Source organism: Peromyscus californicus, unplaced genomic scaffold (genome assembly GCF_007827085.1).
Source record: "Peromyscus californicus insignis strain IS unplaced genomic scaffold, ASM782708v3 Scaffold_17__1_contigs__length_78620276, whole genome shotgun sequence".
NCBI lineage: Eukaryota > Metazoa > Chordata > Mammalia > Rodentia > Cricetidae > Peromyscus > Peromyscus californicus.
Genome location: NW_026294469.1, coordinates 66,103,687 through 66,130,643, shown reverse-complemented (window position 1 = coordinate 66,130,643; position 26,957 = coordinate 66,103,687). Strand labels below are relative to the sequence as shown.

Genomic DNA, 26,957 nt, shown 5'->3' with positions numbered 1-26,957 from the left:
GTGGCTGGAACTCCTTACACCTAGAAGATTGCTTGCACATAGTAGGCATGTAATCACATCCCTCCTGTTCTTTATAACCTTATTATTCTGAATGAGCAAGTCAAGTTCTGAGTGACATCTAATTTTGTGGCATGACAGTATGACCCAGAGAGAGCTGTTATGCACTTTGTTGGCTCCCCAGCTGCTGGGGCGGAACAAGGCTTTGTGCCCCAGCCCTGCTACCTCATTTGGTGTTGGTTGCCATGGTTTCCCACCCCTCCCACCCTGCACAGTAGGGATTTAATGTATTACCCTCTTTCACACATCCCCACTCTGAAAATGGATGAGAGCATCAGTGGTTAATCCAAAGCAACAATCTCCTCCCTGAGATTTTGGCTCTATCGGGGATGCACTTACAGCACCATGGCTCCCCAGAGTGGAGTCCCTGGGTCTCCCCTAAGGTGGTGCCAGCTTGGGGTGCTGTTGTTGGCAGACTGCTGTCTGTTGGACTGAAAGGGGGGCTGACAGAGAGGAATAGATGCTCTCACAATATTGAGGTAGCTCCAGTTCCAGAAAGGCTCCCGAGCTCAGTATCTGCAGGTAGCTCTGGGCTAGCCCAATAGAGGCTGAAAATGTTTCTCTTTGAGGGGACATCCATCATAGTGTTACTCTGTCACCTCAGACAGACAGAATGCTAAAGGCTCACCCTGAAGATCAGAAGCTGGAACCAGAGATAAGAAGGTATCCGCCCCACTTATTCTCCTGAGGGCTTTCCTGCATGGGAGCAGGAAAGCTGGCCATGAGGGACTTCTTGGTCCAGGTGGGTGGCTTGGTGGAAGGGATGCTGGCCTGAAATAACTACGTAGGATTCTAAATGGTTAGCAGAGGCAACAAGGTCCAGCTAACACAGGTCTGCTTGGGGAAAGGTAAGACAGGGCTAGTCACGGTACAAACCCGAGACAGCCAAAGGCCTGAGGGAGTCACATGAGAGGACCAGAAATGGGCCTGGCTGCAAGACTGGCCTCTGGGATCTGCCAGCTGCGAGAAACCTTCAGCTCTCTGGTTCCCAGGTATTCTTTTCCCTCTCCCGCCTCCCTCCCTCCCTTCTCTCTCTCTCTCTCTCTTTTATTATCTCCCTTCCTGTTCTTTATAACCTTATCTCTCTCCCACCTTCCTTTCTCTTTCCTCTTTTATTTCTACAAACATCCTTTCTTTGTGTCTCTCTGTCTCTGTCTCTCCTACACACAGAGACATACAGACACACAGACACAGAAACACACACACACACACACACACATATACGCACACGCACATGCACATGCACACACACACACTGGAGTGCTAGATGGAGGATCCCAGGAAGGTACTGGTTGGGAATTTAACTGACTCTGGCTCCCTCCAAAGGCAAGCAGATACCCAGTCACCTCGCAGCTGTTTTTTTGGGAAGATAGGGAGGCCGGAACAGCAGCGCTTCACCAGGCTATTGTCTGAAATCCCAGAACATGATCTCTTGAAACAGATGCCCCTGAGAAAAGCCACCCCCAGAGTTCATTTCCGCCACCCTTCTTCGTCACTGCGCAGTGGTCAGATCCAGGCAGAGAGAGGGGCAGTGATCTGAGTCAGAATTCTCTGGGAGCAGTGGAGGCCAAGGGAGGATGTTGTTGTTTGTCCTGTCCACACGGGTCAGTTTGGCCTGGGTGTGTATAAGTCATGCTCTGCAGCCTCCATAGGGAACTTGCTCCGCTGCTCTGAGCACCCAGTTTATGTTTATGTAAGTGGACACTTCTGGAAGATGTTGGGTTTGGAGGTTTCCCTTTTTCTAAAGAATATTATTGAGTCCTTCCCTCCCCCTTTTCCTTTCTTTCTTTTTTTTTTCTTTTGAGACAGGATTTCACTATTCACTGTGTAGCTCTGGCTGTCCTTGAACTCACAGAGATCTGCCTGCTTCTGCCTCCCTAGTGCTGGCATTAAAGGCGTGCGCCGCCACCGCGCAGCCTTAGCTAGAGTCTTTATTAAGGATATAAGTTAGGAAATTCTCTGAACTCGTGACCTGAGAAGACTTTCTGATTTATGTAAGTTGACTGTGCTGGCAGTCCATTGTTGTGACAAATGTCTGAGAAAAATACCTTGAGGCGGGAAAAGCTTATTTATTGGCACATGGTTTCAGAGATTTCCATTCATGGTTGCTTCGCTCCATTGCTTTGGACTTGAAGTGAGACAGAACACCAGAGACACCCGAGCACAAGACAGAGGCCGCTCATTTCATGTCAGCCAGGAAGCAGCCAGAGGCTGGGCACAAGATACAGCCCTCAAAGACAAACCCCCCTCACAGCAATTCGCTTCCTCCATTCAGGCCCCACCTACCACCATTTCCACACCTTCCAGTCATTTCTTCAATTATGAATCCAGCAGTGGAAAAATCCACTGATGAGTTTAGACACTCGTGACCCAAGCTCTTCCTTAGAGTCCTGTCTCTGAACGTCGCCTTGGCAACATGAGGCTTTGGGGTGACATCACCTCTAAACCACAACACCACCTAATGCCTTTGTGGAATAGGCTTTCTACCTCTGCCATGGTGGCAGCAGGGAGCTTCCTCTCTGGCTCTGAAAGCACTTCTTTCTCTGGGCTAGTTGATGGTGACTCACACTGACCTATGCTTCGTGGACTGGTCACATGACTCTATGCTTGTTGCAAAAGAATGGTCTTTCTTTCTGCATTTCTTCAAGGCGAATCTCCCTGTCTGTGTCTATTTGAATGATTGTCATTCCCCTGGGACATGTACAAATCCACACAGGGTTCAAACATCGGGAGGCGTGGACTTGAACTCTCCTGAAATTTGTAGCCCAATGCTGCTTCCTACACACATTTGTCCGTATGTCCTCACTCATCTCCTCGTTGAGTGGGGCTTTTGTGTGTGTTGGTATCTGTTGCCAGGTGAATGAGGCAGACCTAGTTCTATCCTCATGTAGCATGGTCTTTGGACTCCAGATGCTTTCCAGAAAGTGTTCTGCTGTGTGTGCAGTGGGAATGAGTGCTTGCAGACATCTTAATGGCTTTAAATGGGGAAAGGATGTTTTCTTTTCTGTGATTACATCCTGTCTCTGACCACCCACCTCTCTATACGCCCTCTCTCCTGGCCCATGGGGCAAATGGAGTCACGACATTGGTCCTTGCTGCTAGCTGGAGGCCTGCTGCTTAATTGCCTCAAAACCATGGACAAATCGGTTCCCTCAGACTGCACAGTCCCCTCCCTGCAACATTCTGAGAGAAGGAATCCAGCTCCCTGGGAGAAGCTGAGCTTTTCATCAGAGATCAAAGACTGGCCCAGGGGAAGCATCACAAAGCTGCTCCGGGCTGCAAAAGACCCCTTTGGGCATATCACTTCCTGTCTAAGCCTCCATTGGACAGGCAACCAAAATATTGAGAAGGAGGAGAGCAGACATCTGGCCGCCCAAGAGGCTCAGCCTGGAAATAGGTCTCTTAGGGCTGATCAGAGCGGAAGAGCTGAAGAGAGTTACCTGGAGGTGAGGGAGGCTGGAAGAGGGGCCTAGGCAGCTGGGTTCTGGGCAGATGGCCCACTTTCATTTTCTTCATCTCCAATTTGCCTGGCTGCAGTCAAGTAGTTACTTACAAATGTACCCCAGACTCCCAGGCTGTCATTCACAACTCTCCACTGGGTACCCTTCCTCCTCTCTCCTGTGGCACTTCCCCAAGCATTTGCTTCTGAATGAATCACAAGGGATACATTCCCTTGTCCTAAGGAGTCCAATCTGAACGTCTCCCAGGATGCCGTCAGAATATAGGAAACAGGATTGCAGACTGTATTGTCCCAGGGAAAGGGAGCTCCTGGAATCGTTGTTGAGGAGCTCTGAAGAGGGGCTTATATCTCTTTGTACTGTGGCTCATGTGCCAGGTCTTCAGGCCCTGAGGACCTCGGGCTCCCCTCCCTACTACTCAGCTCCTTGCATCCCCCCCCAGCACCAAGGCTATTGTACTTGGGGTTGACCAGTTGGCAACTTCACCTATAGTCAACCTACACACAAAAATGGGAGCAGGGGGTAGAATAATGCAGGAAAGCCCAGAAAGCATTACCCAGCTGGCACTCACTCCCTTCTCTGTGGCATCTTCAGTGGTCAGGAACTTTGGGGGTCAAAGCCCCTTCTGATATGGACCCCAATCACCCTGTCAGAAGGGCTTTGTCCCTTTGATGATGGCTCTGACTGCTTCCCGGCTTACAACTAGATTTTCATCCATTTTTCCTGCCACACCATTTGAGTAGCCTCACAACCCCACTCTCCACCATCAGGGGCCGGTTCATGAATGTCCTTCTTAATACAAGGTTTCTGAATGGTTCCCCGAACTCAAGACACTTCTGCCCTTCTATCAGTTAAACTCTGTTAAAGGCAAGGCTGTGAAGCCTTTTCTGTGGGGATTTCTGGAGATCCAGTACCATTTGTCATGCTAGAGAGGCTCTCATTTTGTCATGCTCTTGAACTTGTCCCTGATCTCAGGCCAGAGAAAGGGCCTGGAGCTGTTGACCAGCATAGCCTGCGCCATCTCACTGTGTGCCATCCCGTGGCACCTCTACATCTTTCCACATGACGTCTGGAGGCAGACGCTTGGCCAACTCACAGTTACTTCCTTAGGCCGGAGTAGACTTATTCCTAGGGGAGCTTGGGAAATGCATGGGAAAGGGAAGGGGAGGTGAGGCCCCCAGGGCCCAGGCAGGCCATTCCTGTTCAGCAGCCAGGTCTGCAGGAGGACTCATCTCTGGGATGATCATGTGTGGACATGGATGAGTGTATGAGGATTCTGTAGAGGGAGGAGGGCTTCTGGGACAGGCAGGGCACAGCACACCAGGACGCAGCATGTCTAAAGTCTAGTTCCAAGTGTCAGAGAGCCCTAAGACATGCCATCCCAGCTTTCGTGGACTCAAGGCCCTTCCTCATCTTTGGAGTGAAGGCCTCACCATCTTGGCCTCATTTAGTTGGAATAGTTGACAGTATCATGAAGAATTGATTTCCTTACCAGTTGGCCACCTAATCCTCACTTTCTCTAAGATAATGGAGGTTCTTCTCCTTCCTTCCCTTTTCCTCCCCCCTTGCTTTTTCCTCTCCTCCCTTCTCTTTTTCCCTATTCCCTCATCGAATGTGTCTAAGTCTCTAAAGAGAAAGTACAATTGCCAAGTGCCGTTTGCCCTAAAAACAATCATTTCGTAGCTTTCATTGGAGGTGAAGTTCTTGTTTAAACAAATGCCAAGTGCAGCAGGTGAACCCCACAAGTCAAGCCCAAGGCTGATTTCAAGATTAGGGAAGAGCTTGGAGGGCTCCAAGGACACTTGTCGTCTGCCCTGGTAGTCAAGGGTGGACAGGATATGACAGCTTAGGCGGGAAGGCGCCACTGTCTGGCATACAGAGCAGTCATAGAGAGCCCAGAGGCAAGCAAGGACCCTGGGGGTGGGTAGTGCGGGGGTGGGGGGACCTGAAAGATGAGGGAGAAGATGACACAGGCAGAGAGAGGAGCAGGGAGAGAGCTTGGTGGCAATAGAATGCTCAGAACGTGGGTTTTAGGAAGATGAGGTAGTGGCCCCTGGAATACAGGCTTTTCCCCGCCTCTCACTGTGTGTAATCACCTCAGTGTCAGATGCTCGTCTCAGCAGGGGATGATGGCATGGGACTAGGTCAGGTCTGTCCAACTCTGGGGCCTGGAGGCCATCATGTATTGGGTTCATCAGAACCTTCCCATGTCTTCTGCTTAGCTTTTCTGTGAATGAGGGAGAGACCTGCTTAAAAGGTACTCATTTGGGGGATACACAGGCCACAAGTCCAAATGAGGACCAGAGAAGTCCACTGCGACCGTGAAGAGAGGTGCCCTGACCTCTTAGATGGAACCCTAACACCAGAAGAGCCTGTCCTTGGAAGTGACTTGCCAAGGTCTCTGTGGACATCGGCTCTGTGAAGACCTGGTCTCTCAGTTGCTTGTGTAAGCTTTACAAAAAAGAGTACATAAAGCTCCACGTGTGCGGCAGGGCCTTTCTCTCCCCGCTACTGGCCCTGTCCACTGTCTGTATCAGCATGGTGCTTCTGGGGAGGGGTATGGTGATGTTTTATTTGTACTGAAATATGATTTTATTTGTATGTTAATAAATAAAGTTGCCTGGGGTTCAGAGCTAATAGCAAGCCACAGCAGAAGCCGGGCGGTGGTGGCGTACGCCTATAATCCCAGCTCTTGGGAGGCAGAGCTAGGTAGATCTCTGTGTGTTCAAGGATACAGCCAGCATGGAGACACACGCCTTTAATCTCAATACCAACATAGAGACCTAGAGGTCTGTATAGACAGGCAGTGACGAGGAGGTCATGTGGTTGGGTTTACAACCAATGAGAAGGCAGAATAGAAAGTCAATAAAAAGACAAACACACAGGAAGTAGGTCTTTTTCTGAGGGGAAGGACGGCAGCAGCAGTGAAGGGTAAGAAAGGGTTTTTAGTATCAGCTCTTAGCTACTGCTCTGACCTCTTGGGCTTTTAACTCTGCATTTGGCTCTGTGTTTCTTATTTAATAAGACGGTTACCTCTACAGAGGGGTCTCTTTGCCCTTCACCTCCACCTCACTCTTCCATGGGTTCTGCTCCAGTGCCCACTCCTTGTTCTGTCCCAGAGCTGGTGGGGAGTTAACCTGGGTCAATGAGCTAGGGACAGCAGGAAACCGGACACCCTGAGAACCAGCCTGAGCAGGAGGGGCAGGCTGCCAGCTTCCCTAGAGGCCCTCCTAGAGGGCCTGGTTCCCATCCTCCCTGCTCCATGCCCCCAGGGTCTTGCACCTACCCCTGGGAGGGGTCAGGGGAAGTTTAGCCCAGGACAGCTAGGCAGTCTGTCACAAGGCTTTAGACTGGCCTGTGCCTGACATGTCCATGGGCAGAAGTTATTTATCACTAGGAAAGCTCCATCTTTGAGAACTTGAATGCAGTATGTCTCAGCCCTGAAGTTTTGAAAGTGCGAGTCATTGCCTGTAGAAAGAACTAACTCTCCTCTCCTCCCCCCCCCCTCTGTGTTTTCCCTGGAGGAACTTCTGCTGGTCTTCTGGGATCTCAGTACCAAGCACTCTGGTCTTAGCTGGGCTCCCCCACTCCCACCTGGGCCCAGTTCTGACTTCACTGCCTTCACCCACAGTTCCGAGAGGGTTTCAGACCGAGCAGGGTATCCTCTAAGTACCGTCTTCCTGTCTCTGCATCACCCTTGTATTAATTAAATTACCTTTTTACTGCAACAAAATACCCGACAAAAGTGATTTAGGAAGGAACGGTTTATTTGGGCTCACAGTTCAAGGGGATGCAGTTTATCATGGAGGGGAAGACATGATGGTATAAACAGAGGTGGCCGGTAACATTGTGTTTACAGTCAGGAAACAAAGAGACAAATGCCATGCCCAGCTTTCTTCTTTCCTTTTTATTCATCCTATGGAATGGCACCATCCACTTTTAGGGTGGGGCTTTTCACCTCAATTAAGCCAATCTGGGTAATACCCCACAGCCAATCTAGAGGGTTATTTACATGGTGATTCTCAGTGCATCAGTTGACAATAAAGATGAACTATCACAACTGTCCCCTGTTGGAGGCTCATCCTGAACCCCTTGGACTACTATAACAAAATACCATAAACTGGGTAACCTGTAAAGAACAGACATCTATTGCTCACAGTTCTGGAGTCTGGCAGTCCAAGGTCAAGACGCTGGCAGACACAGTGTCTGGGGAAGGCTCTCTTTTCATGGATGGTGCCTTCTAGCTGTGTCCTTACACTGTGGAGGGCCAGCGAGCTCTCTGGGGTCTCTTTTTGAAAGATAGTAATCCCTTTATGAGAGTTAATCACCCCTCAAAGGCCCTACCTCCCTCTTAATACAACCACACTGGGAGTTGGGATTTGAACATATAGACATTCAGACCACAGCCTCTTTGATCGCTAGTCGAGGGTCCTAGCTCCTTTGGCTCTGCCCTGTCTTCTTGCCTTGACTTTTAGGAGACATCTAGACCTACATCTCCATCTGTCACTCACTCTGAGGGGTGTGTCCTATGCAAATCAGCAGACCTTTTAGACTTGAGAGCTTGCCACTGTTGTCTATCTTCCCACAAGCCCTTGGCCCTGTGTTTTCCACATCTCCCTCCTCTTTCCCTCCCTCCCACTGGGGCTGTGTGGATTCTCCAGCCCTCAGATCCACCCACTCTCCAGCTGCTGCCTTCTTTGGGCTCCTTGCCTGGGAGGCATGAAGCAATCAGTTCCTAGGCACTTATGGAACACCTGTCTCGTGTCCCATGTGTACCAGGCGAGCAGCAGGTGAGCCACACACCTGGGCTTCCCTGGTCCCAGTTGCTCAGGCCTGACCTGAGCTTCCCACCCCCAGCCCTGCACCTGCATCACTTGGGCCCAGCCCCCGACTGTCGCACTGCTCCTGGGCAAGTCTCAAGAGGTGGTAATTGTCAACATCAATTTCCACAATCCTAAGATATACATTTCCTCCCCTTCTGATAGTAATTTGTGTCTTATAATTGATGTGTTTATTTAATATGGTGGGGTTTATTTTGTTTATTTCCTCACTCACTGGAAATGTTATTTAGTTCATGATGAATCTTTCAGTTGGTGGCATTTTAACCCTGGGGAAATATGATAAATGCATAGAATAATCAGGGACATCTGGAAATTATTTTTTAATGGGATGGAATGACTCTAATGGGAAAAAAATGTGGGTTGTCTACTAAAGGGCGGGGGACTTGGAGATGTCAGGGTTATTCCGATATCTCTGGCTTTTGGTTTGTCAAAGACTCCACATTCCCCTGAGTTTCACTGTTGGTTTTAGAGACCAAACTGAGCAGCTGTTACATAGCACTGCCATGAAGACTACATGACATAGGGCTTAGCTGGGGAAAACAGGACAGAAAACAGGTCAAAACACTCTTATACTGAATACATGTTAAAAGGCCATTTTAGGTATGTTTTTACATGTTATTAAAATTAATTTTACCTGTCTCTTTTGATGTGAAAAGTTAAAATTACCTGTGTGTGTCTCACATAATTCTATGGCAGAGCTGACTCTAGTCTCACCAATATCCTTTAAAAACAAACATTTCTTTCTTCCCTGGGTAGTCCCATCCGTCTTCCGCTCTTGGGTCTTCAGGGCACCTTTTCTTCCTTCTTCAGGCCCTCTTTCCCTCTGTCTTGCTGACTCGCTCCTCCTCTTATTGTGTGTGATGATGGATGGAGACTGGAGAAAGGGAACTAGTGTCTGCCCTCCCAGGCTCCAGTCTCTGGATACCCTGAAGCCAGTATTCATACGGCTGAGGGACCTGACTTATCCAAATGCTCATGGGAATTGATGTTTTAGGCATATCTTCTCTAACAGACTTGGAGTCAGGCAGGAATTGTTTTTAATTTTCATATTACTTTTCAAATACGTAGGTTACAAAAATGTACGAGATGGGCATCGTTTACAAACTGCAATCTGAGATAACTTTAGTCAAAAAACTACTGTCTGCCTCTACCTTCTCCTCGAGAGTCAAATCCCCCAGGGCCCTATGCTTCCATCTCTTTCAAGGCATTTACTTCCCAAATTATGTACATTATTATGTAAATTTCGAACTAAACGATTAGATTACTATTTGTTTAACATTCCTGACCATTGTTTATGTTCATCACACTATTTTTTGTCCTAATACAGTTTATTATTTGTTTTATGGCTAGTATATATTGTTCATTGTTGAGCCAAGTAGTGTATAATAATTACACTTGCTTGCATAACTTTTTATTTCCCTGGAGATGATCACCACCCCTTTATGGCTGCCTTACGGTATTTATGCAAATTCTTACAGAAGTCTCCTTCAGTGTGTAAAATTCCTTCAAATACTATTTCTATCTTCCTCTTCCCAGACAGCCTTTCAGATTCCCCAGCCTGTTCGGATTCCTGAACAGCTGTATGCTTGGGAATATCCCACCTCTTCAGAGTATGGCTTCCTATTTTGTTGATTTTTTTTTTTCTAAATATGTGTCAGTACCTCTTACAGAAGGAGGAAAGAAAGTTCACGTTTGAACCAGGCATGGTGGTGTATACCTATAATCCTAGCACTCTGGAGACAGAGGCAGGAGGATCAGGAGTTCAAGGTCATCCTTGAACACAGTAAGTTCTAGAGCAGTGGTTCTCAGCCTTCCTAACGCTGCAACCCTTTAATACAGTTCCTCATGTTGTGGTGACCCCAAACCATAAAATGGTTTTTGTTGCTACTTCACAACTGTAGTTTTGCTACTGTGGTGAATGGTAATGCAAATATCTGGTATGCAGATGGTCCTAGGTGACCATCAAAGGGGTCCTGACCCATAGGTTTAGAACTACTGTTCTGGACAATGAACTCACAGACCCTTCAGCTGCCTCTCTCTGCCCATCAGTCTGTCCCTCAGGACAAAGGGCTGGCAGGCACCTTGAGAGCACACAGCCCTCCACAGAGGATGTCGGGGGTGGCAGGTATGTGTGGGGCAAGCCTAGCCTTCCCATCTCAGCTGTCCAGGTTCAAGGCAAGTTTAAACCATAGCCACCGTGCTTTCCTGCCTTCTAATTCCTGGCAAGTAGGCCAGGCTAGACCATGTGAATGGAGTGCCTGCATCCTTTGAATACCTGTAAGAGTCAGAAACACTCTTAGTTCTCTGGGTTGGAAGGGCTTCAAGGCCCCACAGTGCCACCTACGCAGTGATGCGTGTCTCTTCCTGTGGGCTCCCATCTGAAGCCCAGTCATGGCCCCTGTGGTTGCGAGGCTCTCTCTCCCAATAAAGCTCACCTGAAGGGCAATTTCACATCAGTTCATTTCTATTGAACCTCTTTAATGTATGAGAGTTAAAATTAATTTTACCTGTCTGTTTTGATATGAAAAGTTAAAATTACAGTTCTGTGGCAGAGCTGGATTTAGTCTCACCAATATCTGTTAAAAAAAAAAAACCAAATCCACTTTTCTTCTTTCCAACAGAGGCTAGCCTGGGCTACATGAGACTCTGTCAACAAGCAAACCCTGAAGTGGCTGTTTTCTGCCCTCACAGTTGGTTAATGGTTTGTTCAGACAGAATCCTAGCTCTCGTGTCTAACCCCTGCCCCAAATACCTGGAAGGCGCTTGGGGCCTCTATAATTTTTAATCTTCTAATATCTAATGATCTAATATTCGACTCGTGACTGTTTGCAGATCTGTGTACTCTCCCTCTGGAGGGTTCTAGAACCACCTCTTTGTCTTTGTTGATTGCACATTTCATCGTATGTCCTAATGTGCAGTTCTTGTCACCACTGTTGGCCACTGAGGCCACCTTTCCTATCTGGAAAAGCAGACCTTCCGCCTGGGAAGTATTTCTTAAAAGGTTTCCCCCATAAGCCTCTCCTCAGTATCTCCACTGTCCTCTCCCTTACAAGTGAAGTTCAGAGTTCTGTCTCAGCTGCATCCTGGGAAGTGTTCTCGGCTTGCCCTCCGGAGGGCCCTCCTGTTCAGCTCCTGATTTTACCCAGTGTGAATTTAATTTTCAAGCCCTCCCCATCTTTGCCATTGATCCTTTTGAGAGCACTTCCTGTTGTTACAGATCCCATATCTTATTTCACAAAAAACATTGGATTTTTTTTTTTCTGGTCCTTGTATTATCTCTCTTCTCTTGGATTTTCTTTTTCTTTCTCATATCAAAGTCGGTATGTTCTCTCCCTTCACTTTTTGCCTTCTTCAAAAGACTGGTCACCTTTGGGTAGCCTGATTGTGTCAGAGTAGGTCACTAAACGCTGTTTAGCAGCTCTGTGCACACAGAGGAGAAATAACTTTCCAACAAGTGGGCTTCAGGATACAGAGGCTGCTGGGGAGCTAGACATTTTATTGGGGTGTTCTGAACCACAAGGACCTGTAGGGCACTTCCGGGACCAAGGACTTCCTTTGAGAGAAGCAGCCCCAGCTTTCAGCCTGGCGTAACTGTGTTGAGTGCAGAGTGACGTCACATATCTAGCGACAGAAGAAAGTGGGGTCCCAAAGTCCCATCATCGACTTGGGTAGATCTTCCCCTGGTCCTGCCTCTGTGCCCAGTGTCCCTCCCCCATGCACTAGGACCTTTCTGGGAGACTAGGAAAGGGGAGGAGCTGTACCTGTAGCTGCCCAGGGAGCAGACCTAGCTTCCCTCTCCCTCTGCTTAGTCCCGGGCTGTCTCTGCCTTTCAAAGCAGCTGCTGCCTCCATTCCTGACCCTTTGGCCTCACGGGGCATCTGCCCACTGCTGGTTGACTGACCTTGACCCTTTGGTAGGTGCTGGGTTTCCGATTTCTCAGTTTTGCTAATTCCTCCATCTGCTTTCCAAATTCTGTTGACGTCTGTTGTCAGCTGATGTCATCTCTCCTGTTCCCTCTTTTTCTCTACCTTTTTCTTACCCTTCTGCTCTTATGTCAGTGAGTCTGGGGAAGAGGCAGATGTGTCTTGAATCTACTAGGTGTTTGTTTGTTTGTGGTTTTTTTGAGAGAAGGTTTCTCTGTGTAGCAACAGTCCTGGCTGTCCTGGAACTCGCTTTGTAGACCAGGCTGGCCTTGAACTCACAGAGACCTGCCTGCCTCTGCCTCCCAAGGGCTTGGATTAAAGGCGTGGGCCACCACCGCATGGCTGAATCTATCCGTTTTAACAGGAACTCCCCTGAAGACCTTTCTGTAGTGTCAACTCTGCTGGCTGCCTCGTGGGAGGACTTCTCTAGTGCTGATGCTGTGTTGTCCTTCTGGGCATCTGCAAAACTTTGTAATTAAGCTCAAGTCTATTCCCAAAATCCTGGAGCCTCAATTAGATATAACTGGAGTCTAGTTTATACCTGGATTTGTTTGCTTCTAAGTAAAGTCTAATTTTATAATAAACAGATTGATATTTTATTTTTTGACTAAACTTCTTATTTTGCCCCCCCCCCCCCCCCCCCCCAGAGACAAGGTCTCTCTACACAGCCTTGGCTGTCCTAGAACTCACTATGTAGCCCAGGCTGGTGTCTGCCTCCCGAGTTCTGGGATTAAAGGTCTGAGCCAACCATGCCAGGCTTGACCGGTATTTTAAAAGGTCATTTTCTGTGATCCCTCCTGGCTTAAAATTGCAACACAAAATTTTAGCTGCTTATGATGGAATAGAACTTGTTCCGTAAAATCAGGGCTTAGCTAAGTCGCCCTGAATGTTCTCTATGTGCACATAAGAAATTGCATGGAAAGAGTCTAATTCAAGAAAGCCAGGCCGGTTTTAGGGGCCGTTGAACCCCTTTAACACGTGTGGTATTTATAAAAAGGTTGCTTCTCTGTTCATTAAAACAAACACTCTACCCCTGCTAACGCACCCAGAACCTTTACATGGGAGCGTTAAAGATGGTGGCACACCATCTTTAGGTGTTGGGAAGGTCTTGCCTTTCACCAGCTCCAGGTTGCCCAAGGGCGGGGACCCCGCTCAGGTGGGAGAGCCCTTTGCAGGTCCTCACGGAGACCTCTTTGTCTTTTGCCTCTACAGGTGCCCCCTTTCAAAGGTCTCAGCATCCTCACGCTACCTCCTGCCGCCACTTCCACCTGGGTCCCCCGCAGCCGCAGCAGCTAGCCCCGGACTTCCCGCTGGCACACCCCGTGCAGTCGCAGCCGGGCCTCAGCGCCCACATGGCCCCGGCCCACCAGCACAGCGGCGCGCTGCACCAGTCGCTGACCCCGCTGCCCACCCTGCAGTTCCAGGACGTCACAGGTCCCTCCTTCCTACCTCAGGCCCTGCACCAGCAATACCTGCTGCAGCAGCAGCTCCTGGAAGCTCAGCACCGCAGGCTCGTCTCGCATCCCAGGTCGGCAGGGGCGGGGCCGAGGAGAGAGGGCGGGGCCGTGGAGGGGGTAAGGGCTGGGACAGGGCTTATTTCAACCAAGCTTGGATGCAGTCGCAGATGGTTCTGCACCGGGTGGCTTTTGCCTCAGTTAGTGGCATTCATTCAGGTCAGAGTCTGCTATGACTCCTCACATCGCCCAGGTTCGGGGTTAGCGGCTTGGTAAGCAGTGACGCTTACCAAGCAGTGAACGTTTGCAGCTTAAGAGGTTTGCCTAAAGGTTTCTCAAGTCCCTTCCCGCTCTCATGGTGGCCTGATTTCTGATTTTCCCCACACCATACCAGAATACCAAACGTATATGACTGGTTCTAGCTCTAGCCTCCAAAGGGTCAACGTCTAGTTGGAGGCTAGAGTTGGAGACTGGCTGTACACCATGAAACCAAATTAAATTAACAGTGATTAAAGTCCTGATGTGGCAAGTCAGTGCCCTTCTCTGAGCCTCAGCTGCAAAGAAGAAGAAGAAATGGATGGGCACAGCTGGGTGCCTCTCAGTCTTCTGGGTTTCAGGGCCCTTTCCACACTCAAAAGTTAATGACTACGAAGAACCTCTGCTTACATGGGTTTACCAAGTTAGAAAATTTGAAGTATCTATTAATTCATTAAAAATAACAATAGATTCCTCGTGCTAAATTTGTAAAATGTTCTCTTTAATTTTTAATTATTTTCCTTTTATTGAAAATAGATTTTTTTTTCTCATATCATATATCCCGATTATGGTTTCCCCTCCCTCTTCTCCTCCCAGTGCCTCCCCACCTCCCTTCCTACTGGGATCCATTCCCTTTCTGTCTCTCATTAGAAAACAAACAGGCTTCTAAGGGATAATAATATAATATAATATAATATAATATAATGTAATAAGATAAAACAAAAAGTAAGTCGGAATTGGAACAACAGCAGGAACAAAAGAGCCCAAGAAAAGACACAAGAATCAGAGACCCACTCAAGAATCCCATAAAAATACTAACCTGGAAGCCATAATATATATGCAGAGGACCTGGTGCAGACCCAGTCAGGCCCTGTGCATGCTGCCTCAGTTTGTGAGTTCATACGAGATTTGATCATGTTGATTTTGAGGGCCTTGTTCTCCTGGTGTCTTCCTTCCCCTCCAGCTCCTCAACCCTTTCCCCCTCCTCTTCCTCAGGGTCCCTTTAGAGCTGTGTGTTCCAAAGTGTCTCTCTCTGTCTCTGTCTCTCTCTCTGTCTCTGTCTCTGTCTCTGTCTCTCTCTGTCTCTCTGTCTCTGTCTCTGTCTCTCTCTCTCTCTCTCTCTCTCTCTCTCTCTCTCTCTCTCTCTCTCTCTCTCTCTGTGTGTGTGTGTGTGTAATGTCTGGCCGTGGGTCTCTGTATTTGTTCCCATCTCTTGCAGAAGGAAACTTCTCTGATGGTGGCTGAACAAGGCACCGATCTATGTGTATAGCAGAATGTCATTGGGAGTCATTTTATTGCCTTTTAATTTATTATTAGTTTTTTAAAGAACAGTGGTATTTGAGCTTACCTTAGGTCCCAGGGCTGTCTAGTCTCAGGATCTTGGTCACCCAGGCAGTGTCAGGGATGGGTTCCATCTCATGGAGTGGGCCTTAAGTTGAATTAGGTGTTTGTTGGGCACTCCCACCAGCTTTGTGCCACCCCTGCACTGGCACATCTTGCAGGCAGGACAGCACTGTAGATCAAAGGGTTTGTGGCTGGGTTGTTGTTTATGTTCCACTCTGGGTAGCCTGCAGAGTACCTTCCTGTGCCAGAAACACTAGAATACAGGGGTGAAGGCTCCATGTAGGCACCAGCTCAACTTCTCCATGTTCAATGAGTTGTGTAGGTGCCTTCTGCAATGGGGGTCTTGCTTTCAGTTTGTGGAGAGCCAACTATAGTCTTGGCAACAGCCTGGGTTGTTTGGCGACTCCCATGGGACTCCTTTGGCCAACATCTCAATTATATGTAACCCAGTCCTGGTACTGGAAGCTTCATTTGGTGACAATGAAGAGATATCCAGCTGGGGCTCTGTCTTCCCCACTATTTGTCAGTTTCATTTAGGCTGCCCTCATATATGTATGTATTTTAGGACGCTTTTACTGAGGCAATTCCGTACAACTCTTCAAATGACCCTTTATTTTAGTTGTCTCTCCCTCATTACCTTCTTCCCACTTCCACTTGATTTTCCTGTTCCAGGCCCCCACTCCACCATCCATACCTATTTCTCTTTCCTAGTGAGATCTGTCTGTCCCCTCTAGTCCCTTACTCTATACCTAACCTCTTGTGGTTCTGTGGATTTTGGCTTGGTTATCATTGACTTAAGAGCTAATATCCATATATAAGTGAATAAATACTGTATTTGTCTTTTTGGGTCTGGGATACCTCACCCAGGATGATTTTTCTACTTCCATCCATTTACCTGAGTATTTAATGATCTGATTTTTTTTTAACTACTGAGTAATACTTCATTGTGTAAATGTACCACCTTTTCTTTATCCATTCTTCTGTTGAGGGACATCTAGTTTGTTTCCAATTTCTGGCTATTATGAACAAAGCTGCTATGAACATGGCTGAGCAAATGTCTTTGTGGTATGATGAAGCATCCTTTGGGTATATGCCCAAGAGTGGTATACCAGGATCTTGAGGTAGATTGATTCCCAGCTTCCTGATGAACCACCACGTTGATTTCCATAGTGACTGTACAAGTTTGCACTCCCACCAGCAATGGAGGAGTGTTCCCCTTACTCCACATCCTCACCAGCATGAGCTGTCACTTGTTTTGTTGATCTTAGCCACTCTGACTGGTATGAGATGGAATCTCAAAGTAGTTTTGATTTGCCTTTCCTTGATGACTTATGGATGTTGAACATTTGTTTCTCAGTCTTCAAGTTTCCTTTACTGAGAATTCTGTTTAGATCTGTTAATCCATTTTTAATTGGATTATTTTTTTTCTTGATAACTAGTTGTGGGTTTTTTTTGTGAGTTCTTTATATATTTTGGATATTAGCTCTCTTTCAGATATGTAGTTTAAAAAACAGTCTTTTTCCATTCTATAGGCTACTGCTTTGTCCAAAAAATGGTGTCCTTTGCTTTACAGTAGCTTTTCAGTTTTATGAGGTCTCATTTATTAATTGTTGATCTTAGTGCCTGTGCTATTGGTGTTCTGTTCAGGAAGTTGTCTCCTGTGCCAATGAGTTCAAGGCTGTTCCCCATTTTCTCTTCTGTTAGGTTCACTGTATCTGGTTTTATGTTGCAGTTCTTGATCCTCTTGGAACTGAGTTTTGTGCAGGATGATAAATATCAGTCTATCTATATTCATCTACATGCAGACATCCTCAGTGATCAGCACCATTTGTTGAAGATGCTGTCTTTTTTCCAGTGTGTATTTCTGGCTTCTTTATAAAAAGTCAGGTGTCCATAGGTGTGTGCATTTATGTCTGGGGTCTTCATTCAATTCCACTGATCAATGTGTCTGTTTTTATGCCAGTATTATGCTGTTTTCATTACTATAGCTCTGTAGTACAATTTGAAATCAGGGATATAGATAGCTCCTGCAGTTCTTTATTATTCAGGATTGTTTTGTATTTTCTGGTGTGTGTGTGTGTGTGTGTGTGTGTGTGTGTGTGTGTGTGTGTGTGTGTGTGTTTCCATATGAAGCTGAAAATTATCCTTTCAAAATCTGTGAAGAATTTTGTGGAATTTTGAATCTGTAGATTGCTTTTGGTAGCACGAGCATTTTTACCATATTAATCCTACCGATCCATGAGCATCTTTCCATCTTCTGTTATCTTCTTCAATTTCTTTCTTCAATGTCTTAAAATTTTTATCACACAAGCTTAGTTAGAGTTACATCAAGATATTTTATATTTTTGAGACTGTTGTGAGAGGTATTATTCTCCTTGATTTCTTTCTCAGTCTATTTGCTATTTGTATATAGGAGGGCTACTGATTTTTGTCAAACAATTTTGTATCCAGCTACTTTGCTAAAAGTGTTTATCAGTTGTAGGAGTTTCCTGGTGGAATTCTTAGGGTCATTATTGCAGCGTATTGTATCATCTGCAAATAAAGATACTTGGCTTTCTTACTTTCCAATTTGTATCCTTTTGCTCTCCTTCAGTTGTCTTATATTCTAAGACTTCAAATACTATATTGAATATGCATGAAGAAAGCGGACAACCTTGTCTTGTTCCTGATTTTAATGAAATTGCTTTGAGTTTCTTTCCATTTGAGTTGATGTTGGCTATGGGATTGCTGTAAACTGCCTTTATTACATTTAAGTATGTCCATTGTATCTCTACTCTCTTCAGGACTTTTATCATGAAGGATGCTGGATTTTGTCAAAGGCCTTTTCTACATCTAATGAGATGATCATGTCATTTTTTTCAGTTTGTTTATATTGTGGATTACATTTTTTTTTTTTTTTTATGTACGTTGAACCATCCCTGCATCTCTGGGATGAAGCCTACTTGATCATAGTGGATGATCTTTTTGGCGTGTTCTTGAATTCAGTTTGGAAGTATTTTATTGTAAAATTTTGCATCTATGTTCATAAAAGAAACTGGTCTGCAATTCCTTTTCTCTGTTAGGTCTTTATGTGATTTGGGTGTCAGGGTAACCCTGGCCTCATGAAATAAATTAGGCAATGTTTCTTCTGTTTCTATTTTGTGAAAAAATTTGAGAAGTATTGTCATTAATTTTTCTTTGAAAGTCTGGTAGAATTCTGTGCCAAAACCATTTGGCCCTGAGATTTTTTTGGTTGGGAAAGTTTTAATAACTGCGTCTATTTCACTAGGGGTTATAGGTCTGTTTAAATTGCTTATCTGATCTTAATTTAACTTTGGCAAGTGTTATTTGTTGAGAAAATGATCCATTTCTTTTAGATTTTCCAATTTAGTGGAGTACATTTTTTAAAATGTGTCCTTATGATTCTCTGGATTTCCTCAGTGTCTGTTGAAATGTTCTCCTTTTCCCCTTTCATTTCTAAGTTTATGAATTTGGATATTCTTTCTACCTTAATTTGGATAAGGGTTTGTCAGTCATAATAATTTTTTTCAAAAAACCAACTCTTTGTTTCATTAATTCTTTGTATTATGTTTTTTATTTATTTGTTGTTTATTTTTATTTCATTGACTCCAACCCTGAGTTTGATTATATCTTGTCATTTACTCCTTTTGAGTGTGATTTCTTCTTTTTGTTCTAGAGCTTTCTGGTGTGCTGTTAAGTTACTAGTGGGATCTCTCCAATTTTTTTTTTTTAATGTAGACATTTAGTTCTGTGAACTTACTTGCCTCTTAGAACCTTCTACATTGTGTCCCCTAAGTTTGGTTATGTTGAGTATTCATTTTCATTCAATTCTAGAAATTTATTTCTTCTTTTTTCAAGACAGGGTCTCACCATGTGTTTCTGGCTGTCCTGGTGTGTGTGTGTGTGTGTGTGTGTGTGTGTGTGTGTTTGATTTGCTGGTCTGGGGTTATTTATTTCTTGTGTTTTCTTGGATGTGGTTAACCTCTTTAGGTTGGCATTTTGTTTTTAGCACTTTCTGTAGGCTGGATTTGTAGATAGACATTGCTTAAATTTGGTTTTATCTTGGAATGTCTTATTTTTTCCATCTATGGTGACTGAAAGTTTTGCTGGGTATAGTAGTATGAGCTGGCATCTGTGGTCTCTTAGTGTTTATGGAACTTTTAAAGTCTCCATCAATAAGTCAGATGTAATTCTAATAGGTCTACCTTTATATGTTACTTGGTCTTTTCCCCCTTGTAGCTCTTAATTTTATTTATTTTTTTTCTGTATGTTTAGTGTTTTTGGTTATTATGTGCCAAGGCAACTTTTTTTCCTGGTCCAGTCTATTTGGTGTTCTGTATGCTTCTTGTACCTGGATAGGCATCTCCTTCTTTAGGTTAGGGAAATTTTCTTCTGTGATTTTGTTGAAAACATTTTCTGAACCTTTTAACCTGGATTTCTTCTTCTTCCCCTATTCCTATCATTCATAGATTCCGTTCTTTCAGGGTGTCCCAGTTTTCCTAGTTGTTTTGTGCCAGGATTTTTTATATTTAACATTTTCTTTGAGTGAGGTATTCATCTCTTCTATTGTGTTTTCAGTGCCTGAGATTTTTCCCTTCCATCTCTTGTATTTTGTTCATGATGCTTGCCTCTGAGGCTCCTGTTTGAGTTCCTAAATTTTTCATTTCCAGAATTCCCTCAGTTTGGGTTTTCTTAATTGAATCTGTTTCCACTTTCAGATCTTGAATGGTTTTATTTCCTTTCTTTCCATTGTTTGTGTTTTCATAGAATTCTTTAAGGAATTTATTAATTTCCTCTTTAAAGACCTCTATCATATCCGTAAAGGCTGTGTTAAGATCTTTGTCTTGTGTGTCAGCTATTTTGGAGTTCTCAGGACCTGCTGTGGTAGGGTTGCTGGACTCTAGTGGAGACGTGTCATCCTGGCTGTTACTGATTGTGTTTTTACACTAGTATCTAGGCATCTGGGTTTGGGAAGACTGTAATTCTAGGTGCTGATATCTGGTCTTGTCTATGTTGGGTGTTTTGTTCCTTGAGTTCTTTTTCCTCTCTGGTTCTTAGGAGAGTGTGGTGGCTGTGTGTGGCCTGGTAGGAAATTCTTCTGTGATCCTGATAGCTGTGGCCACTAGGGGTTCCAGGTAAAATGTGTTTCTAGGTATTGGGAGCTGACCCTTAGAAATGGGGATGGGCTAGGTAGAGATGCTAAGGGGGTCCACAGGAGGGAGGACAGCAGGGTGTTCCACCAGGATTTGCTAGTCCCCTGGGAATGGGACAGAGGTGAGGGGAAGCCACAACAGGTGGTCTGCTACAGAGCTGGGGATGAGACCCAGGGATTAGATCTCGAGAGAGGAGGGAGAGGTGAAGATCTGCAGTCAGCCTACATGCTTCCCTAGCTGGAGTGACCTGTGCATTCCCAGGGCTATAAAACAATTGTTATGAAAAATGGCCATGTATCAATTTAGTGAGAAGAACCACTCAAAAGGTATTTGTAAGTCTCTGTGACACACAGCTTGACAGAACTTATCTGCACCCTCATGTCTGCTTCTGTACTAGATCTTGAAGAGTCCTGTGTCACAAAGTTTCTGGAAAGTTCCACTGTTTGCTTTTAAGAGAGTGAAAAGGAAAGTTGTTTGTTTGTTTCCTCTCAAGCTACCTAAAGGGCTTCACTGACTTCTAAGGGTGCCTAGGAGAACTCAGGCTCATCCTTAAACATTAGTGACTAGATGGCTGGGACAGACAGACAGACAGTGTTGTGGGACGTCAAGGAAAAAGGCTGCCATGATTTGGTGTTCGGGGAAGTAAGTCTTCCTGGAGAAGGAGAACTCTGACCTGGGCCTTGGAAGCTAGGAAGAGTGTGGCAGAGAGGAAAGAATGGTGGGGGCGGATGAGAGGATTCAGGGGGACAGTCTCTGCTCACCTGGGAAATTCCTTGTTGTTTGGGAACTTTAGTTTCTGTGGGGGATGGCAGAGTGGGGGCATCCTCAGTCTGTGGAGGGAGCATCGCTCGGAGCTTCAGGAGCTTGGCTGGCCCAGGCAGCCTCTAACACAAAGGTTTCTTTCTTTCTGTGCAGGCGGAGTCAGGATCGAGTGTCTGTTCACCCCCACCGCCTCCACCCCAGCTTTGACTTTGGCCACCAACTGCAGACACCTCAGCCCCGGTATCTGGCTGAGGGCACTGACTGGTGAGTGAGTGTGTGAGTGAGTGAGTAAGTGAGTGAGTGAGTGAGTGAGTGAGTGGGATGCTGGGGAGTGCAGGAGGGAGGACGGAGATCATGCCAGACCCACGGAGTTTCTGTTTTGTATTACTTTCCAATGGTATAGGCTAGACCCCAGTCTACTGAGCCTTGGTGTCTATTTCAGGCACCTACAGGGCCTGTTTGTAGGTAGGAACTCAGTGTGACCGAACACTAGCCTGGACCAAGTCTGAGGCTTGGTCTTGATGGTCCTGCCAGAAAGAAGAGAGACAGGATGTGAAGCATTTCCCCGAGCTCAGTAGAGCTACAAACCAGTAGACTCTAGAGGACAGCTTGGGAGGAGAACACAGAGGTGCCAGGGTGGTCTGGGAAGGCTTCCTGGAGGGGGTGGTAAGTAAGAATCCACAGAGAAATGATAGAGCTTACTGGCAAGGCAGTACAGGGAGTGTGACTTGGGCTGAGGTCAGAGGTAAGGGAAGGACTGTGGATAGGCACTAGAGAGGAAGAGGGAGGGTGTTGTGTGTTAGGGACAGGTGGCCCTTAGGGAAGTCTTCCAGTCACCCATGCTTCTGGGATTTTGTAGCCCATTCACCTCTCTAGCTGTCACCCAGGAAAGATCCGGTCTTAACTAGAATCAGACTAGACCCCCTCAGATAATTTAAAAAGATGTGTAGTTCACTGGTTATTTAATCATGCCTGCAGTGGATTTCTGAGTAGCTGTTGCTAAAATCCCTTTCCTGAGGAAATACGCCAGTCTCTACTCACTCCCTTCAAGGTCCAAATGACAAATGAAAAGTTTGATTTCACCAAAGTTTCCCTTTGAGAACCAACGAGTTTATTGGTTTCCTTATAGCGTACAGGAGGAGAGCGGCTTACAGGAGCGCAGGTGACCCCAAAGCAGACAAGGTTTCTCTGTGTAGCTTCGGAGCCTTTCCTGGAACTCACTCTGTAGCCCAGGCAGACCTTGAACTCACAGAGATCCACCTGCCTCTGCCTCCTGAGTGCTGGGATTAAAGGCGTGGGCCACCACCGCCCGGCTAGTTTTAAAAGCTGACATGCCAGTGTGTGGTCTTCCACACATTGGGCCAGGAAAGCTGGTTAGGTCAGGGCGGCTTTGGGAGCCCCTTCCTCTATAGCTGGAACTGATTCTCAGTATAGCTCTTGTTGGCCGTCTGCTTCCCATGCTTCTGAGGGCCAGAAAGAGTGCAGTAAGCATGTTCTGTGTCTCCCATCCCCAGCATCCTCAGGTACTCCCTGTTAAAATTGAACAGTCTCTTAAAAGATGGATCACACTACTGCCAACTTCCGCCCAGCCTTTTCCCAATTAGCAGATTCAAATTAGGAAGATTTAATTGCAGTCTGGATTCAGTTCTGTCCCTCAGCAGTCAAGTCAATTCAGTTTGATTCAATTCAGCACACACGGAGCACCCAGAGCCCTTGAACACAAACACAGGGTCTGACGCCGCACGTGGGACTACACAGGTGGGGGTTGACGGTGGGACCCTGCGCTAAGGTCACCCTTGGGAGGAGTCAGGAGCAGTGTGATGTGTCGTCCCTGTCCTTAGCTTGCCTATCCATCCAAACCTGGTCTTATTTTTCTTTTGAACCTCTCTGCATTCCCTGCTGCCCTGAGAAACACTAAGAATAGGAATCCGGGAGGCTGGTCCATATTCCACAGTCTTGTGTGGACTCACCCCCACCTCATTCTGCTTGTCCTATCCCCACTGGGGCAGCAGAGTCTTCTCCCTGTAATGAGCTCTGCTTCCGCAAGGGTAGGCCCAATGGTGAGAAAGGATTTTTTTCCCTTGAAGTTTTTTGTTTTTTTTTTTCCCTTAAGTTTTTTTTTTTTGTTGTTGTTGTTTTGTTTGTTTTGTTTTGTCAATCATTCATGTTAACTGTATCCCCATTCTCTTCTATGGAGGAGGCTTGTCTTCCAGGAGACAGTCTAGTAATTAGATGACAGGAAATGCACCATAGGAGGAAGCTCCTCTAACCCTCTGGAGGGCACTCCTGGGAGGGAAGGAGTTGTCTGTAACAGCCACCACCTCCCCAGTCCTTTCCTTTCATACCGTCAGAAGCCACTGAATTCTGCCCTGAGTCATTATGAGCATTTGGCCTCAGGCCTGGTCCAACCTCAAGTTTAAGGCTATCCTGGTCTTACTTTGGGATATCATACCCTTCCCCATCAGTTCTCAAGTGGATGTCCTGGCCTAAGACTGAGTGAGAGCATCAGGCCTTGGGAGATAATTCTCAAATAGCTCCCTTCTCTATCCCTGTCTAAAACCTGACCCTGAACTTGAGCCACAGCCCAAGGTCTCCATCCTTGTCAGGTGTCACCATGGTTGGCTGTTGTTTTCCAGATGGAAGTCTGTGTTTGTTAGTAGGAATATATAGAACATTTACATTTATTATAATTATCCATATAGTTAAGGCTGAATCTACTGTCTTGCACTTCGTTTTCTGTTTGCCTTGTCTTTTTTGTCTATTGTGTACCTTAGTTTGGGTTGGTTGAGTGTTAAAACTAAATACTAGATTCACAGTTCTGTCACTATTTTGTTTATTTTATCAATGTACTTATTAATTGCAAATATGTATAGTCGCTCTACCTTAAATAGATTATATCACTTTGTGTGACATGGAACCATATACTAATAACAGTATACTTACATTTCTCCTTTTACATTGTTTCTTATTCCTTCTATGGGTGTATATATACGTATATATGAATATGTGCATATATAATTGACACATACATTGCTATAATTTTTGCTTTAAACCGGTGGCCTGGCAAATTATGGACTATAGGTCAAATCTGGCCCAGTCCTTGTTTTTTTGTTTTTTTGTTTGTTTGTTTGTTTTAAAGTAGTTTTGTTAGAACACAGCCATGCCTATAGGTTTACAAATGGTTTGTGGCTGCTTTTGAATAGTAGTTGCTGCACTAGAGAATGTACTGCTCTTGAAGCCTGAAATAGTCACTATGTGGCTCTTTATAGAAAATGTTTGCTAGTGTCCACTGCTAAACAGCCAGATCCCAAAGAGAAAAGTTAATGGATGGGAAGAACCTTGTATATTTCTTATATAATCTGAATATCCAGAAGTTTTTATTTCTCTGATTAGATCCGAGTTTTTACCTGCACTTTTCTTCAGTCTGGAGCGCTTCCTTTAGTATTTCTTCTTGTGCTGGTCAGCTGCACTCTCAAATTTGGTTGACTTAAAATGTCTTATTCCACCTCATTCTGAAAGACATTTTTGCTGGGTACAGACTTCTGTGTTGACAGTAATTTTTTTGTTTAAGAATATCATTCCATGGTTTTTTGGTTTACTTTATGACTAGTAGAAAATCTGAAATTCATTTTTTTTTTTTTTGGAGACAGGGTTTCTCTGTGTTGTTTTGGTGCCTGTCCTGGCCTCGAACTCACAGAGATCTGCCTGCCTCTGCCTCCCGAGTGCTGGGATCAAAGGCCTGCACCACTACCACCTGGCTTGAAAAATCTGAAATTTTTCTCTCTGTTCATGGCTCTTCTGTTTCCTTGGGCTGGCGTTAGAATTTTATTAGTATTTTCTAGGAATTTATGTATCTTGGGCAGATTCTCTTTTTTTAGCTCTGCTGGAAAGATGTTGAGGGTTTTGAATCTGTGTCTTTTTGCTTTTTAGCAGTTTTGGAAATCTGTTTTGCAAGTTTTTCTAACATGTTTCTTTTCTTTAACCTTCCTTTGGCCCTTTGGAGAGGGTGGTCCTTGTTTACCCATCAGGCTGCTCGCTTGGCAGTGTCACTGAGGTTTAAATTTCTCTTCCTTTTTGTCTGCATGCTTCATTTAGATTATTTTTATTGCTGGGTATTTAAATCACTAGTCTTAATCTGGTGTTGACCCAACCCAGTGAAGTTTCCATTTTCAACATTGCATTTTTCATCCCAAGAAGCTCCTCTTATACCACTGTCCGGAACCGCTTCCCCACGTTTGTGATTCTCTATGCACTTGGACATGGTTATAATGGCTATTTCGGCATCTTTATTCGCTAATTCCGCCATCACTGCCGCTTTCTAGTATCAGGGTACTTCTGTGGTCTGATTTTTCCCCCAACTGTAGGACATATTATCCTTCTTTTTATCATGACCAGTTATTTCCTGCTGAACTGTGGACATTCTGAGCTATAGATTGTTGAGTAACTGGATTTGCTTTGGTCATTTATGGAATGTTGGGCTTTGTTCTGGTAAATAGCACTTGTGGATCTGTTGGAGTCTTTGGAGGCTTGTTAAGTCTTATTACAGCAGATCTCAAATGTCCCTAAATCAGCAAGTATTCTAGATCTGCCCTAATAAAGCTTAGAGGCCAGCTTTGAAAGAGTGTTCTGAAGTCTTTAGTAAAGGCCCTTAGTGGTGAGCAAGAAGTCTCATTCTTAAACAGAATTTAGAGGTCTTTTGATCTGTCTAAATTCTAGGAATCACTATTTTCATGGGTACTTTGCTCAACCTGTGGGATGTCAACCTACACAGCTATCCTCAATCTTCCTAATGCTGCTACCCTTTAATACAGTTCCTTATGTTAGGGTGAACCCCAACTATAAAATTATTTTTGTTGCTACTTCATAATTGTAATTTTGCTGCTGCTGTGAATTGCGATGTAAATATCTGATATGCAGGTATTTGATATCTGATATGCGAATCCCTGTAAAAGGGTCATTCCAGGGGTCGCGTGACCCACAGGTTGAGAAACTGCCCTACCCACATAACTTACTGTTCAGTAAAGACTCAAGGGGACACCATAGACTTCTGGAACTCTCATTTGATTCTCATTTGATGCAGTGACTTCCTTTTCAGGACACTGCACCACAAGCATCAGAGGCGAGCGAGTCCTCCACCTGAGAGAACACCAGTCTTTCTCAAACACCAGTGTGTTTCTGGCCTGGATACCTTCTCGGGTAAAGTCAGTGAGGCTGGACGGTCACCTGGGTCACAGCTTTGTGCTGGTTTATGTGGTATCCAAAAGCAGATGCTGTATGTATTCTGTTCAGTTTTCCAGTGGCTTATAGTGGAGGTTATAAATGCAGTCTCTGTTACCTTAAAACATGGCTGGAAGCAGGAACGCCTTTAATAGTTCTCTCTCTCTCTCTCTCTCTCTCTCTCTCTCTCTCTCTCTCTCTCTCTCTCTCTCTCTCGTCGTGTGTGTGTGTGTGTGTGTGTGTGTGTGTGTGTGCGCGCGCGTGTGCATGTGTGTGTGTGTGTAGACACTAGACTGCTCTTCCTGAAGAGTCCACCTTATCTAGATTTTGCTGTTATACTCTGATCACTTCAGATGTCCTCAAAAGTGGAACAAGGGCAGCTCATGCCTGCAGTCTTAACATTTTGGAGGTGGAGGCAAGATTGTGAGTTCACTTCTGGCCTAGGCTACAGAGTAAGGCCATGTCTTAAGAAACCATTTAAAAAGTCCCCAGT

General features: G+C 45.4%; 1 protein-coding gene across 1 annotated transcript in view; it reads left to right on the top strand.

The window, feature by feature from the left end:
- Ark2c (arkadia (RNF111) C-terminal like ring finger ubiquitin ligase 2C) overlaps positions 1-26,957 on the top strand; it is a 111,114-nt gene that overhangs the window by 73,584 nt on the left and 10,573 nt on the right. The window contains exons 2-3 of the mRNA XM_052742617.1: positions 13,492-13,807; positions 21,401-21,511. Coding sequence (XP_052598577.1) covers positions 13,492-13,807; positions 21,401-21,511 — 427 coding nt within the window. The remainder of the gene's footprint in view (positions 1-13,491; positions 13,808-21,400; positions 21,512-26,957) is intronic.